Source organism: Platalea leucorodia (assembly GCF_965183815.1).
Source record: "Platalea leucorodia genome assembly, chromosome: 7".
NCBI lineage: Eukaryota > Metazoa > Chordata > Aves > Pelecaniformes > Threskiornithidae > Platalea > Platalea leucorodia.
In genome coordinates, this window is record NC_138829.1 from 63,080,331 (window position 1) to 63,094,381 (window position 14,051).

At 39.8% G+C, this 14,051-nt stretch overlaps 2 protein-coding genes across 7 annotated transcripts in view; both read right to left on the minus strand.

Moving 5' to 3' along the window:
• The window catches only part of BTBD10 (BTB domain containing 10), a 30,744-nt gene extending 29,066 nt beyond the window's left edge, over nucleotides 1–1,678 (minus strand). For 4 of the 6 annotated variants that reach the window (XM_082317005.1, XM_082317004.1, XM_082317001.1 and 1 more), the window contains exon 1: nucleotides 1,601–1,678. The gene's annotated coding sequence lies outside the window, so the exon portion shown is untranslated. Of the gene's footprint in view, nucleotides 1–1,079; nucleotides 1,278–1,600 lie in introns of those variants that run through there. The other 2 variants (XM_082317006.1, XM_082317002.1) reach the window with 2 other exon arrangements.
• Nucleotides 1,679–7,102: 5,424 nt separating this feature from the next.
• PTH (parathyroid hormone) lies at nucleotides 7,103–8,249 on the minus strand (the record flags this gene model as incomplete). Its single annotated transcript, XM_082316926.1, has 2 exons — nucleotides 7,103–7,376; nucleotides 8,164–8,249. The coding sequence occupies 2 exons, from the start codon at nucleotides 8,247–8,249 to the stop codon at nucleotides 7,103–7,105; spliced, it is 360 nt and encodes a 119-aa protein (XP_082173052.1).
• Nucleotides 8,250–14,051: the final 5,802 nt, after the last annotated feature.

Below are 14,051 nucleotides of genomic sequence, written 5' to 3' on the forward strand. Positions count from 1 at the left end.
AAAAACAACAACCACCAAACAACTCTGTGATGTTTTGCAAGAAAGAGACCTAGTCAAAGACAAATCCACACTGACAGACCTGCAAAACAAATACAGTGCAATAGTTTTCCTTAACTACAGAGAAATGGTTAAAAAAAAGAAAAAAAAAATCAGCCAGTTCCTCTTGACTGTACTGTATAGTTCAAGATATATGAATTCAAGGTAACCTACACAAGATGATGCAGAGACAGATTTTCAGTTCATATAAAAGAAAACAAGTGTGAACTATCAGGTTAGGAACTGTGAATAGTGTGAAGTTGATAATTTGAATTGTATTTCTGGATGATCTAATTCAATAGCAAATTGAAGAGAGAAAAAGAGGGTCTTCCAGTGAAAGGATCACCAAAGCTGAAGCAACAACAGAGATAAGTACTCTTTAAATGAATCACTGAAGATGATTCACGAAGAAAATAGGCAAACAAAAATAAGGAGAACAGAAGATGACAGCCAAAAGGCTACCAAGAAGCCAGGTTTCAAGCATGTACCCAAATTTGTAAAAGGCAGCCAACAATAAAGAACAAAGAGATACAATGCTCAACCACTACTTTGGACAAAGAAGCCAGACAAATGACAGAAACAAACCTGGAAAAGGCCTATGATGGAGTTGGGTCCAAATTCTGAAAGAAAAGCATTCTGAAGTGACATGTTTGATGGGATCAGAGATAAAAAGGAAAAAGATGTAGAAGCAATAGCTAGAAAGAAAAGTAAATTTAAAGAAAAAAAAAAGCAATCATAGGCAACTGCAACATGTAATTGTACTACAACAGATTTATCATACAAGTAACTGATATTTTCTGCAAATAAAATATGGTTATGTGGAAAGAAGTTTTATAAAGATATTGAACTTATTATGAAATCATTTGAGTATGTAAATCAATGCTCAGGAGTTATGCAAAGTAAGTATGCTCAGGAATGATAGGGTAGCTGTCAGGCAGTCCTAAGCAACAATACTGTTTCTGTACAGCCCTTACAGCAACTGCAGGTTTTACCAATAAACATCATGCGATTAAAACCAGTAATTTAAGCAGTATTCAGCCTACTCATGACACCACACGCAACAGAGCTGTCAAGGCGCAGTGACCTGGCGAAGGCACCCTTTCTACGATGCTTTTAACGCGTAAAAGCTTCAGCACACGACCTGTCCCAGGCGACAGGGGAGCCCGAAGCGAGGCCCCGGGGAGATGTCACGCCTCACGACAGCGGCTGAAGGACCCCGGAGCGCCTGCGACGACTGCGGCACGGCTCCGCTCCCTCACAGGGGCAGGGGCGGCTGCCGCTCGCCCGGGCCGGCAGCGCGGCGGAGCCACGGACGGGCCGGCCTCCCGCAAGCCCTGAGGGGGGACAGCCCGGGAGCCGCGGCCAAGAGCCGGGCCGGAGGGGCACGCCGCCGCCCCCACCCTCCGCCGGCTCCGCCGCAGCGGCGACGGCCCTACGCGCGAGGAAGCGGCCCGGCAGCCGCGGCACACGGCCTCCGCGGAGCGGCGTTCCGCACAGCCCGAGCGGCCCGGGCCTTCCGTCGCCCCTCCGCGTCGCGTCCGCGCCGCCTCCGCCCGCCACTCACCCGCGCGGCGCCGCGGCCGAGCCACCGCCTTCCGCCGCCACCGGCCGCTGCGCCCAGGCCCGGCAACCGCCGCCGCCGCCACCTCTCGCGAGAGCCGCCCGACGCGCAGAGGAGGAGGAGGTGGCGGCGGCGAGCTCTCACGAGACTTGCGGAGCAGGGGGCGGGGCGAGGCGGGGCGCGAGGCGACGCCGTTGCTAGGGGCGGGCGCGGTGAGGAGGCGGTGGCGGCGGCCGGCGGCGGGCCGAGCCCGGGGCCGCCTGAGGGCCGCGCCCGCTCCGGGGGGCCCCGCCGCGCCGCGGGCAGCGGGCGGGGGCCGGGTGGCGATCCCGCCGGGCGCCGCCGCGGAGTGTGCGGCCGAAGAGGCGGAGCCTCCGCCGAGGGTGGGGGCTGCCGGTCTGAGGGCCTGAGAGGCGGTGCTGGCGAGCGAGCGCCGCCCGCCGGCGGGGAGAGCTGCTCGTCGGCTGCCGCCTGCCGCCGCGGAAAGGTAATTGGGCAAGATGAGGCAGATGAGCCAAACTTTCCCCTGCGGAGCTACACTGAGGGGATGATGACTGGGCAGCTGCCTTTCCGCTGGAGCCCTGTCGGTGTTTACACACAGGTGTTCTGAGGAACAACCGTTACCGGTTTTACATGGCAGCACGTACCCAGCAGCCAGGCCTCTAGTCTAGCCCCGTGGTACTCTGGCACCGTCATCCATCTGTCCCGCCCTGGCACAGAAGAAATAGAAGCCAAAGAAGGATATAATCAGTTTAGCTAGATGAGCTGATGTCTCTGCTATCTCAACCTTCATCCTAAAACTGATTTCTGATTTAAATTAGAACTATAATTTTTAGGTTTGTACAACCCTATTGGTTATATAGAGTCTGCGTAATCTGCAGTTTAGGAATATAATTAGTGGATGTGGCTTTCATTCCATAATACCCCAGCAGAACTATCATGTCCCACATTGTTGGCAACTGCAGTGTACTGAAGTGTCAGAGTTGCTAAGATGACACTTAAGCCCTTTGCACTCCTCAGGGGGGAGAATAAAATGATACCAAGCCACAACTGTATTCAGATCTAAAGATAACATTTGTCTCTTTTCTAAGATGTTCTCTATAGCATTATTAAATGCAGGGAGAGCTTGACTTCCATATCAAGTGAAAGGACTGTAAAACTCTAGACAATCAGTATATCGAAGCAAATTGGAATTAGTGGAGAGTTTGGGAGGAGGAAGAGAGGGAGCAAATCTCTGCCCAGACTTTTGAATGTTTATCTGTTCTCCTTTGTGCACTGTGGGAAGCCAGTCTGGTTGCACAGTGGATATTTTGGGACAGCCCCACTGTGAAGATCAACCACTCTGTATGGGGTCTTGCCAGAGTCTCATCAAATGCTATTCTAAGCCACTGTTGGACCAGACCTCCCAGGGAAAACATGCAGGTAAGAGGGAACATGAATCTATATCCTACTGATGAGTAGGGGTTCTGATTTAACCTCTGGTGGAAGAAGTTGACAAATTTGCTATCAGATTCCAGAGACTGGAACTCTACAGCCAATGCCTTTCATGTGCTTATTTATCTTCTCTTTCAGGGACACCTAAGTATTAATCTAAAGATTCAGTGAGTGTACACCTCTGGACTTGACTGATGCATTAGCAGATCTGACTGCTTCAGGCAGGGAATATTAGATAGACAAGTTGTACACCTTATGCTCACTGGGGAGAGGAGGGAAAGAGGAGGCAAGAGAGCAAGGATTTGTGTCTTTGCTATACTGAAATGCCCCATAAAAGACACAAGCTTTGCTACAATATACAGCAAAATGTGAATCTGTTAAACAAATTCTCTTTTCCATCCTTTAACAATAACCACAGAGATAAACGACACAGTTCTAGAAATCCACCAGCAGAACAATGATGGCCAAGCAGCCCGCACAAAAGCTGTTACAATGCGCTAACTAGGCGAGGAGTCAGATGTTATGTGCTGTTTCACAGTCAGCTGAGCAATATTAAACAGCAGTATTTACAGCAGCCAAAGTTAGAAGCAGCTAAGAAAGCCAAATCACTAGCAGTTAAATCACCAGCAGTAGTTTTACCTACATATCTCACAATTTATCTAGTTTTTATTAGAGTTCTTTTGATTTTGGCTTTCTCAGTTTTTCATGAGTTGTTGTTTTTTTTTTTCACATGCTACTGTTTTACTTCCCCTGAGGATGGATATTGATATTAGTGCTTCTTGTTTCAATGAGTCATGAGTGAGAGACACAATTATGTTTCTTTTTACTGAGAATTTGATAAAAAACAGGTGTGTACAAAGCCCTTGTCGGATCATAAAGCAAGGTTTTCTGCCTTGAAATGAAGGATGTGCATAGAAACTACATTCTTCAGGGAGGAAAGAGGCCTTCTAGAGATACCCCATCTTTGGAAGGCGGATCCTGTGGATGTGAAGGGATGCGGACCTAATACTTTTCTAACTATCTCACTATAACAGGGGACATAGGAAATCTCCTCTGGCGGTCACATGCGTGTCTGAGTCTGTTGTGAAGTGCAGGCTTACTTAGTATTTACATTGTTTACATGCAAGTACACAACCTGGTGTAGACTTAAGGCACATTCCAGTGCATGCGTGGGAGAAAAACTCGAGCCTAGCCAGGAGTCATGCCACTGTCTCCTCCAGTGACATTGACTGAAGATGAGATTTTGGCTCATACTAGCTAAAAGCTCCATATTCAGCCGTGTGCAAGCTCAATTCTTTGCCTGTCTTTTCCTTGTTCTCTTAGAAAGATAGGTAGGCAATACCATTTATTCCTTCATACTGTTCATTCATCATATCTTTATCATGCCTCTTTATTTCTTTTCTGACTGCTGTTGTTACCATTTATTATCATATATAAGTGTTTCAGTGGCCCTATTATTTCTTACCAGCCTCTTTCTAGTCCCCTTAATCTGTGAAAGAGAGATGACCAAAATTGCATGTGTTAGTCCAGGTGAAGATGAATCTTTGCAATATATCATGGTATTAAAATATTTTTGATAATATCCTCTGCCCCACTCTGAACAATTTGCTCTTTTGACTCCTGCTACACTGATCAGAGGTTTAAGTTGAAAAGCCGTAACAAATCTGTTTTCTAGAAAATTACCGTTAGTAAGTAATTTCATTCAAATTGCATCTTCTTTCTAATGGGCATTACCTAGCACTAATTCATCTGCCACTGTGCTGTCTTTAGTCCTTCTGAAGAGTCATACTATATGTGGGCAAAGCAAATGTTATTTTAGCCATAAATGAGACAGTGCTGAGCATAGTTTGTCTGTGGCTGTATTTCTAGCTAAATGATGTTCAGTGGTGCATCCTCTCTGACCCTGAAGCCCTTTGTTAGCAACAAGTATTTCTTGAAGTGTACAGAAAATTTAAATAGTTACGTAAGCATCTTTCATCTACTGGAGAGCTGAAGATTAGGAAGAACAAGTTGTTTAGATAATAGAATTATTTGTTTAGATCAAAATGAAACGGTTTGTGAATTTGGCCCTTGAAGATTATAGTTTCTGCACATCTGTCATTATTGTAAGAGGACATAAATAGGTTTGTGCTAGGTAAACACCTTTTGTTTAACTATCAATATGATTGTGTGTGCAGGAAGGACAAAACGAAAAATAAAAATTGCTTTCATCATTATTTTTCTATTTATATTGCTGTAATAAAATAAAATGGCTTAATAATCTTGCCCCAAATGCTAAATTATAACAGAATAGTTACAGGTCAGTCAGTTATTATGCTTTGAAATAATGTCCAAGAGCTTTTGGTCCACTTTATTTGGTAATACATAAGTGAGACATAGGTACAAAAATGCAATTTTATTTCTTTAAGTTAGCACAGATGTCTGTTAAAAGAATAAATAGAAAGTGCACTTTAAGGCCCCGATTCTACAAATAGACAAGTGGCATGGAACCCTTGCCTGTGTGTGGGGCGCAGTGATGCGCACAGGCATACCATCTGCTTGCAGCATCAGAGCCTATACATTACTAAAAGTATAGCCAAGATTATGAACTACAGTTCACTAGTTACAAGTACCTTTCTAGCCTCCACCAGATTGCATTTATATTTGTAATGATTTATGAGATTTTTACTAGGTTCCCCAAGGTGTGCTAGACATCAAACAAACAAATAAGAAGCAATATGGGAACATACATACAGACACTTTGGCTTAGAGCAGCAATTCATCTAGGTTTGAGCTCTGGCAATGGCAAATTTGGAGGAAACCACCGTCATTCCTACTGAGAAAACATTCTTATCAGTCAGAAACGATTGAGGGTCCTAAGCACATACCATTCAAAATAATTTTGTATTTGCCACTTTTTAAAATTATTGTTATCATAATTGATTTTTTCCCATCCATATTTATATCCGATTCTTTTTGAGTCCTGCTTAGAGTTTGAATGTATTGCAGCTAGTGGTTCCTCTCTCAGGTTGATTTCTGCATGTTAATGGTTCTCATTTTGGGGATTTGGCAAACTACAAAAAATTTTTGGGGATTTTGGGGATTTGGCAAACTACAAAAAATTGCATATGAAAATGAGTAATTTTATTTATGGGAGCCACTGGTCTCACAAACAAAAAATACTTACATTAGGCCTAACACAACATACAGAAATTCAGAGATAGATAGTTTACAGAGAAAATGAGGGACAAAAATATATATTGCAAGATTTTTGTTTCAGTTGTAATCGTCTGGTATAGAATCATTTCCCAGTTCTATAGGGCCATGTTTAGATATGTGCTACCATCTCTGCTCCCACTGTTTCTGCAGTTAATTATAGATTATCATCTTTTGGAGGAGGTGAAGGTAATCAAACCTTCCCTTCATTTCAGGATTGTGCAAAATTTCATTCTTCTATTTCTTACAGAGTTTGTTTCAATTTTTATCCCATTGTACTTTAATCTTAAGCTTTGCCTTCCTACTTTAACTTTTTAATGTTTGCACTCTTTAATCCTCCATTATTATCATGCAGTTTTTGCTATGTAATTAATGTTCATCTGATTTTAGGCCACCTTCTGAAAATAAATGTGGATTTAAGTTTACATATTTTCATTAGTACAAAGTTAAACAAAATGTAATCCTAGGCAAAATGATACCCTATTCTGGAGACAGGTTCTACTGCATTTAGTCATTGTTGGTTAGCAGTTCAAGTAGGCCTAGTGAATACATACAAATGCTGTCCATGTAAGAGTAGTAGAACTGGTCTTAAATGATTTTTCAACTTTCTTACTGTTTTGGGTTTCTTTTTCTTTTTATGCTGGAAATTTATAAGATACATTAGCCCAGAAATTAGCAGTGGGCTGGATCCATGGGTGGACTGTAAATACATTTTATTATTTGTTTGTGAAATGTCTAACTCAGTGGGGCTACAATCTTGAATGGAGCCTTTAATCTTTATTGCAGTTTTAATAAATAATAATAAAATGCCCTACTTGATCAATGATATACAGACACGTGCTTACTTGGACAGGCATAATGCTCTGGCTTTTTTCATTATGGCTTTGTTTTAAAGAGTACATCCATGTAAGCTTTGTCCAGGTCAATGGATTTCTTCTGCATTGCTGCCCGCAAATGCTCAGGGAGCAGCCTCCGACTTCTTATCTCACCCAGGACAATATCATCCTTGTTTCGAGGCCTCTGGGTCCTAGCATCCTCGATGGCACTGTGCACGTCCTGCAGTTTCATCTGAAGCCAGTCCTGTCTTTCCACGGTGTGTCGATGCTCTCCAAGATTATGCATTAATTGCATCTCACTCACTGATCTTTTCCTGCATGAAAGAAAAGCAAAGAAAGAGACTTACTGTGACCCTTCTTGAATTCTAGATCTTCACCCAAAACCCCAGGTTTGGGAACTTTTGTGAGGTATCGCAATACAGAGCCGTAGAACCTACCTTTCTAATTTGTAAGGAATAGAATGACATCTGGAGAAGAGAAGGAGGGTGGATGGTGATTTGTTGTTGGTAATGGATATATTAGTGAGAAGGCATCAAAAATGGGAAGTAGTCCAGTTTTGTGACAATATTGTTTGACTATTATTTATTTTAGCTGTTGTATATGAGCTTAGAGCTTATACGATGATAGGTAACTGATTAATAAAACTATGGCATTTATTCAGCGGTAGTTTTCTGTGAACACTAGAGCTAAGGAAGCATGATTTCATGTGGATTTGTGTCTCAATGCTGATTGATGTTAGTGTCTAAGTGCGAGTCCCAGCTAGATTCTTGCACAGTAAAAAGGATGCTCTCCTGTGTAGACCCTCCCAAGCGTCTAATGAGACATGCAGCTTACCCAGTGATATTTCTAAAAGAACACTTACATGATTTTTCTCCCTCTAATCAGCTGCCTGTTTTCAAAAAATGTGTAAGAATTCAGAGTATCCGAGATCTCTACAGCCGTATCTAGAGGACAAAATTTGGCCAGCTTGGCCAAAGGATTCAAAAGCGGGGACAGAAATACTCACATACACATAAACTTACATACAGACAAACCAACCATGCTCTCAAGAACAGTTAAAGTCATCCTCCAAACTTTGGAAGTGTATAATAGTGTACTTACATCATTGGTCTTCCATCAGAGTTTGTAAAAAAGCATATGGCATATAAAATCATTGCAGTCCTGGCCAGATTTGTTATAGAAGTCATTTTGTCTACAAAGACAGAAATGAATACATGTATAAATCTTTATTTCAAGTAATTTCTGTTCATTTCAAAGAAAAAAAGTTCAAGAAAGACATCAGAGAAGTGATTTTGAAAGTTGTTTTTCTGTGAAATGGGTTAGAGCAAGGAATGCAAATGAAGAAAGTCATTCTAATACTAATTTTGTGAGAAACCTACTGTTACTTTGTAGGCAAGTCTAAGAACTTTGGTCAGCCTTAGTTGCCCTGCATCATCATCATATAGGTACCCATCTCTAGGATACTTGGGTGAAAAGCACCACGTTCTTCAATAATACTGTTATTACTATCATTATTTAACACTTATTTATATGCTCCAAGTATGTTGAAATACTTCCATATAGCTATGCAAGTAAAAAGTTTTGTTCTTTTATCTATTTATTTTGCATATTCTTTAGAATGAAGAGGCTGACACTTTTCTTGGCAGTTTTGCATAGAGGCATAACTGTACTGAGTTATGTCATTCCCCATTTAATTACATAAGAGAAATCAGAATTGAGCCCCTCATTTATTTCAGCGATAATCCTGCATTGCCAGCAGGAATTCCACTCTGCATTGTACATCATCAGCAAAACTGCCACTTGGGATATATTTGGAAAATATTTCTTACTGATGATGCTACAGCAGGCAGAAATGACACAGTCCAAATATCCACAGTTTGGATTTTCAGTATTGGCAGCCAGAAAAGGCATCATTTTGTCATAGCTTAAGAAATTTGGTACAGAGTAGCCGAAACTTAAGAAATATAAAACTCCACAATGCCATTTTTGCAATATTTTTTGGAGCTTTACTCTAGGTCAGAAAAGCATTTATTACATGGTATCTTACATGATACCATGAATATGGTCCTAGCAGTCCATCTAACCCAATATTATAAATTCAGGAGTTGAATTCACTTCAAGATATTTCTAACTCACTGTCTCAGATTTTTTCATTTCACAAATTTGGTTCAGGTAATAAAACAGTTTGATCTTACTAATATTCACTTTATTTTTAAGATAGTCTGAAAAGAAGGTAATATAAAAATGAATAAAGAATCAATGATAAAATTTTCTAAATAAGTCTTGTAGAGAACTTGGAAATAAAACAGAGTATACTTACCAGATAGTATCTTAAACAGATTTCTGGTTTGGGTATGTCGACAGATGACTGTCTCTTGATGTCAAGTATATTTAAAGACTACTGAATTGGTTTAGTGGACCCCTTAAATGTAACTCTAAAATAGAGCTTCTAAGTAACTTAGAAGCCCTTTTATTGTCTCAGTTGATGTCACTCTCAACACACACCCTCCTGACCCTCATGTACCCACCCTCGGATGCTTTTGTTAATTTGGCATTTACAGGGAAAAGAAAGGTCTCAGCAAAAAGAAAGTATCCTGGGTAGCTGTGACTTTTTTGTTTGACTTTTAAATTCAGATTCCTTATTACTCATAGATTTGTGCCCAAGATAACATGATCCCTGAAGCTGTTGGAAGGATTTGCAAAGAAAACTTTGTGTTGTTAAATGCAGGCAGGTAAAACTTAAATAAGGCAGTGAGGTTAGTAATCTACAAATGCAAGATTAAAACAAAATATTGAAAAGCTAACATCTATAATACTTGTGGGAAATAAGAATAGTCACTTCAGGTCAGATACAAGGTTTCTTTGTGAAAGAGTATACTGGAGAGGAACAGAAGCCCCAAGATGATAGAGGATCATGTTTTTAATGAGAAGCTGGTGGTACTGAAAAGTTGTTAAAATACAGTGTTAGACCCTCACTGTTCTGTTATACCAATACCTATGAATATCCCTGAATCTCTCAAATGCGCCAGGTAAAATGGAGGCATTTGAAGAGGCTGCAATATAAATTAGTACTTTATAAATTTTGGAAAAGAAATATAGAACTCTGCCTACGTTCTAAGAAGTGAAATGTTTAAATCAGCAATACTTTCCCATATGCATGAAGAAAGATTACTTTTGGCTGCAAGATATTTTTCCTACATTAGATGCTTCTTCTGAGTTCCAGCATATTTCTCCAGGAAAGAAAAAAAGTTTACACCTGCACATTTTAACACACCATTTGGAAGCTATTATTGCTTTTACCGTGACTGCTTTTTCGGTTACTCTACATGCCTGTTGTATTTCACAAAGAGGTAAAAAAAAAAAATTTATAATATTGATTTACATAGATGGTTTTCTCATGGGGAAAGGAAGGGAAGAACCAGAAACTGCAAAAAGCTCTAAGGAGATCTCACGGTTCCCTCAGTAGATAGTAAACTGAGAAGTAAAGAAACAATCCACTTAAACAAGTTCAAGAAAACAGGGTAGAGATGGCTTCCAATATTATACTGTCAGTTGTCAATATCCTTCTACCTACGCAAAAAGAAAGCATACAGAGGTTCATGGGGATGATACGTTTTGTTAGGAGATTTGTATCTGATGTGGCCACTAGGGATACTAACCCAAAGGCTTTAGTGACTAAAAATGTATAATGGCCATGGCATGCCAGGAAAGGATTTGAGAAATCCCTACAGTTGATAATGAAAGGCTTCATTTTTTAGATTTTACCATAACAAACATATGCAAAACCTTTAAGACAAAGCCTCAAGGCATTCATACGGAACCTCTAGCATATGACAGCAAAGCCTTAACTAAAGGACAAGCATTAGAAAATCTAGTCTCTGTATACAAAAAAACCCATGCTTTCATATAAACTGGCAGCAACTGATGGCAAAAATTGACAATAAGCAATTAGTAACAATTGCAAAATGAGCGTTAGCAGACTTGAGTTGCCGACGTTATTCTTTTAGTTGCAGTTGCATCCCTTACAATACACATGTAAATCTGGAAGAGACCCCAGGCTGGAGCTTTGAATAAAACTGGGACAGAGTAAACACCAGAGTATGATGTTGTAATTGAAAATACTTAATTCACCTCAGACAACTTATAGTATGTTAGTGCAGATGCCCTTAAACAAGATGTAATTTTAGCTGGCTTATGTGCTGCATACCTAGTCTTTAAAACAACTCTGAAACAGGATATCTTATTCATTGTCATTTTTATTCAAAGGTACTAAAGAGGTTGTACCTAAAATCTCAAACAAAGGTGGCTAAACTTGATACTTAAAAATCTTCACATGTGAAAAAGTACACAAGACAAATTAGAATTGCACTGTTTGCCTCAGATGAGTGAAGATGCAAAAAGAATAAAGATATGAAATACGTACCCCACTATTGGTAAACTAATAGAGCCTGTGATGGTAATTAAAAAAACCTTTAAATTACAGCTCAAAATTGGCATAGCTTTATCTGTATATGCAGAAAAAATAATGTAGTTGATTTGGATTATTATCTGATATCCAGAAATGATGTTATTTGAAAATACAACTGCTAATAACTTATCCCATGTCATCTGTACTTGCTAAACTTGGTATATCAAATGTGGGAATGACAGATATGAAAGTAGTTCTTTTGCAAAATACTGTACATTTTTGTTTGGACACAGCTTATCCACTGTGTAGTAAGGAGCTGAAAATGGTATTGAGCTCTTTTAATGTTTCAGAAAGATGAAGATTCATGTTCAGATTCAAATTTTTCTCTATCCTCTTAAGCATCTCTCTGAAAAATTCAGATCTCTTTTGGGCACTACTTAATGGAAGAGCCGAACCCGGGAAACCAGGGCTAACACCTGCTGAAATGCTGTTCAGTAGGAGGCTTAAGACCACCCAAATTTATAGACACAATGGTGAAAAAGAGGTATATAAACTCTTATGATGGAAAGAAAAAATAAAATATTATCTCCTCAATGAAAAGGCATTTCATGATCCTTTGTAGGTATAAGACTGTGTATATAAATACAATTGCAAAATATGGGTGAAAAAAACCCCAAGTTTCTTAGGAAATTTCCTTCTACTAGTGGGGGTACATTTCTAGGGCCTACAAATGAGGACTGACCTACAGGAGACAATTTTTGCTTTTCTTGGAATAAGAGGAGGGAAACCAGTGGATTCTGAGTTTCCATATTCTGCAAACAGCAGGCTATGAATGAGCAATGCATGAAACAGTGGGTACAACCGAATAGAGCAGTCAAGAAACTATAAACCATTAAATGTTTCAGGTATCTACCAGACAAAGGCAACCGATTCAGAAATTGATTGCAAACTATTAGTCTATATATTGCATTATCAATACTGAAATTTCTTTCCCTTTGGAAGAGGAAGAAGTGAGAGCGGGTAACTTTTTACGAGACTTAGGCTGAAATACAATAATGCTTAGAAGATTGTAGTTCAAATTTGTGATTATTTCTTTATGTACGCCAGCAAACTGTCTCAGGCTAGATCTAAGCTTGAACTGAGTGTTCCCTTTTATAATCATGTAAAACCATAGAATGTTATACTGGAAATGAGACAATATAGCAATATACTCCAGAGTTTATTACAGTAATGGCACCTCTATGCCATGAGGCATTGTAGACACCAAACAAGGGCATGGCACTTCTGAAGATGTTCTGAAGAGGGCTGAAGAACTGAAGATGCTGGAATCACAGTGTGGGAGGGAAGAGCTGACCACAGCCTTTTCTTCTGACAAGACTTTTTCTTGATCAGCCAGAGAACTACCCTTCCCTGACCTTCCCTTATAGATTGTACAGATACTTGAATCAACTGTGCATGAAAAAATCTCTGTGTTGCTTTGTTTGCAGGTGGCGTGCCACTTACGTTGAATTTGTGCTATTGAATGTAATCAGACTCCAGGGTTGAAAACAAGCAGAAAGCAATTAGACAGATTTTACAGCCAGGTAGGTGAACAATGGCCATATTCTAAAAATTCTGAATTCTTTATTATCTACTTCATATATTCTATTCATTTTGTCAAGGAAAAATATTATATTGCATCTTGAAATTAAACATATCCTGAGGTACATTACTGGAATATGGTCAGAGGACACAAAGCTTTCTAGAATTATACTTTTAAGTGACTAAAGCATATTTTCACAAATCAATTATGTAATCTGATGTATTAATATTCCTACAGAATTCTTCATCCTCTAGATTTAAGGCTTAAACAATGCAGTCAGATTATTTCTGTGCTATTTACAAAAGCAGGCTCTTTCCACTTTGCTTGTTCCAGTGGGTAGTTCCAGATAAAATGCTTTCTAACTGCAACTATGGCTAGAGAATATTAGTAGATCATTGAGCAAGGGAACAAAGTAATTGGTGACACACTGGATGATTGGTGAGGCAACCTTTCTAAATGTGTCCAAGGAATGTTTCTGCCTTGACACAATGAAGAGCCAAAGTGACAGTCAGTAAACTCTTTAGAACTTCATTTGATTGACAAGATTTATGGCTTTTCAAATACCACAGCAGCGTGTTTGGTAATTTATGTAAGCAATGTTGGGTATCTTCAGGTGTTTTTTGGGTTCTTGCAGCTAGATGAAGCTTTGACCACATGCCAGTTTCCAATTAGATAAAGAACAGCACAGAGACTTAGGTGCAAATCAAAAGATGGCCTATCACAGTTTCAGTTTGCGTCCAATCTGCTTCATACAATGTGTTTTTAGCAGCTACTGGCAAATGTGAATTTGGAAATAATTGCTTGCCAGTATATTTTTCTCCAGTTACATAAAATCTTTCATCTGAGAATCACAATGTTCCTGAATCTCCCTGATTTGTTCCTGAGGGACGTATATACTGGTGATATTTATTTCTAGGTTATGGACATTTCGACAAAGACAGATTAAATGCAAACATCACTGAGAAACAGATCAGAGATAAAACAGAAGCTGGTAGATTC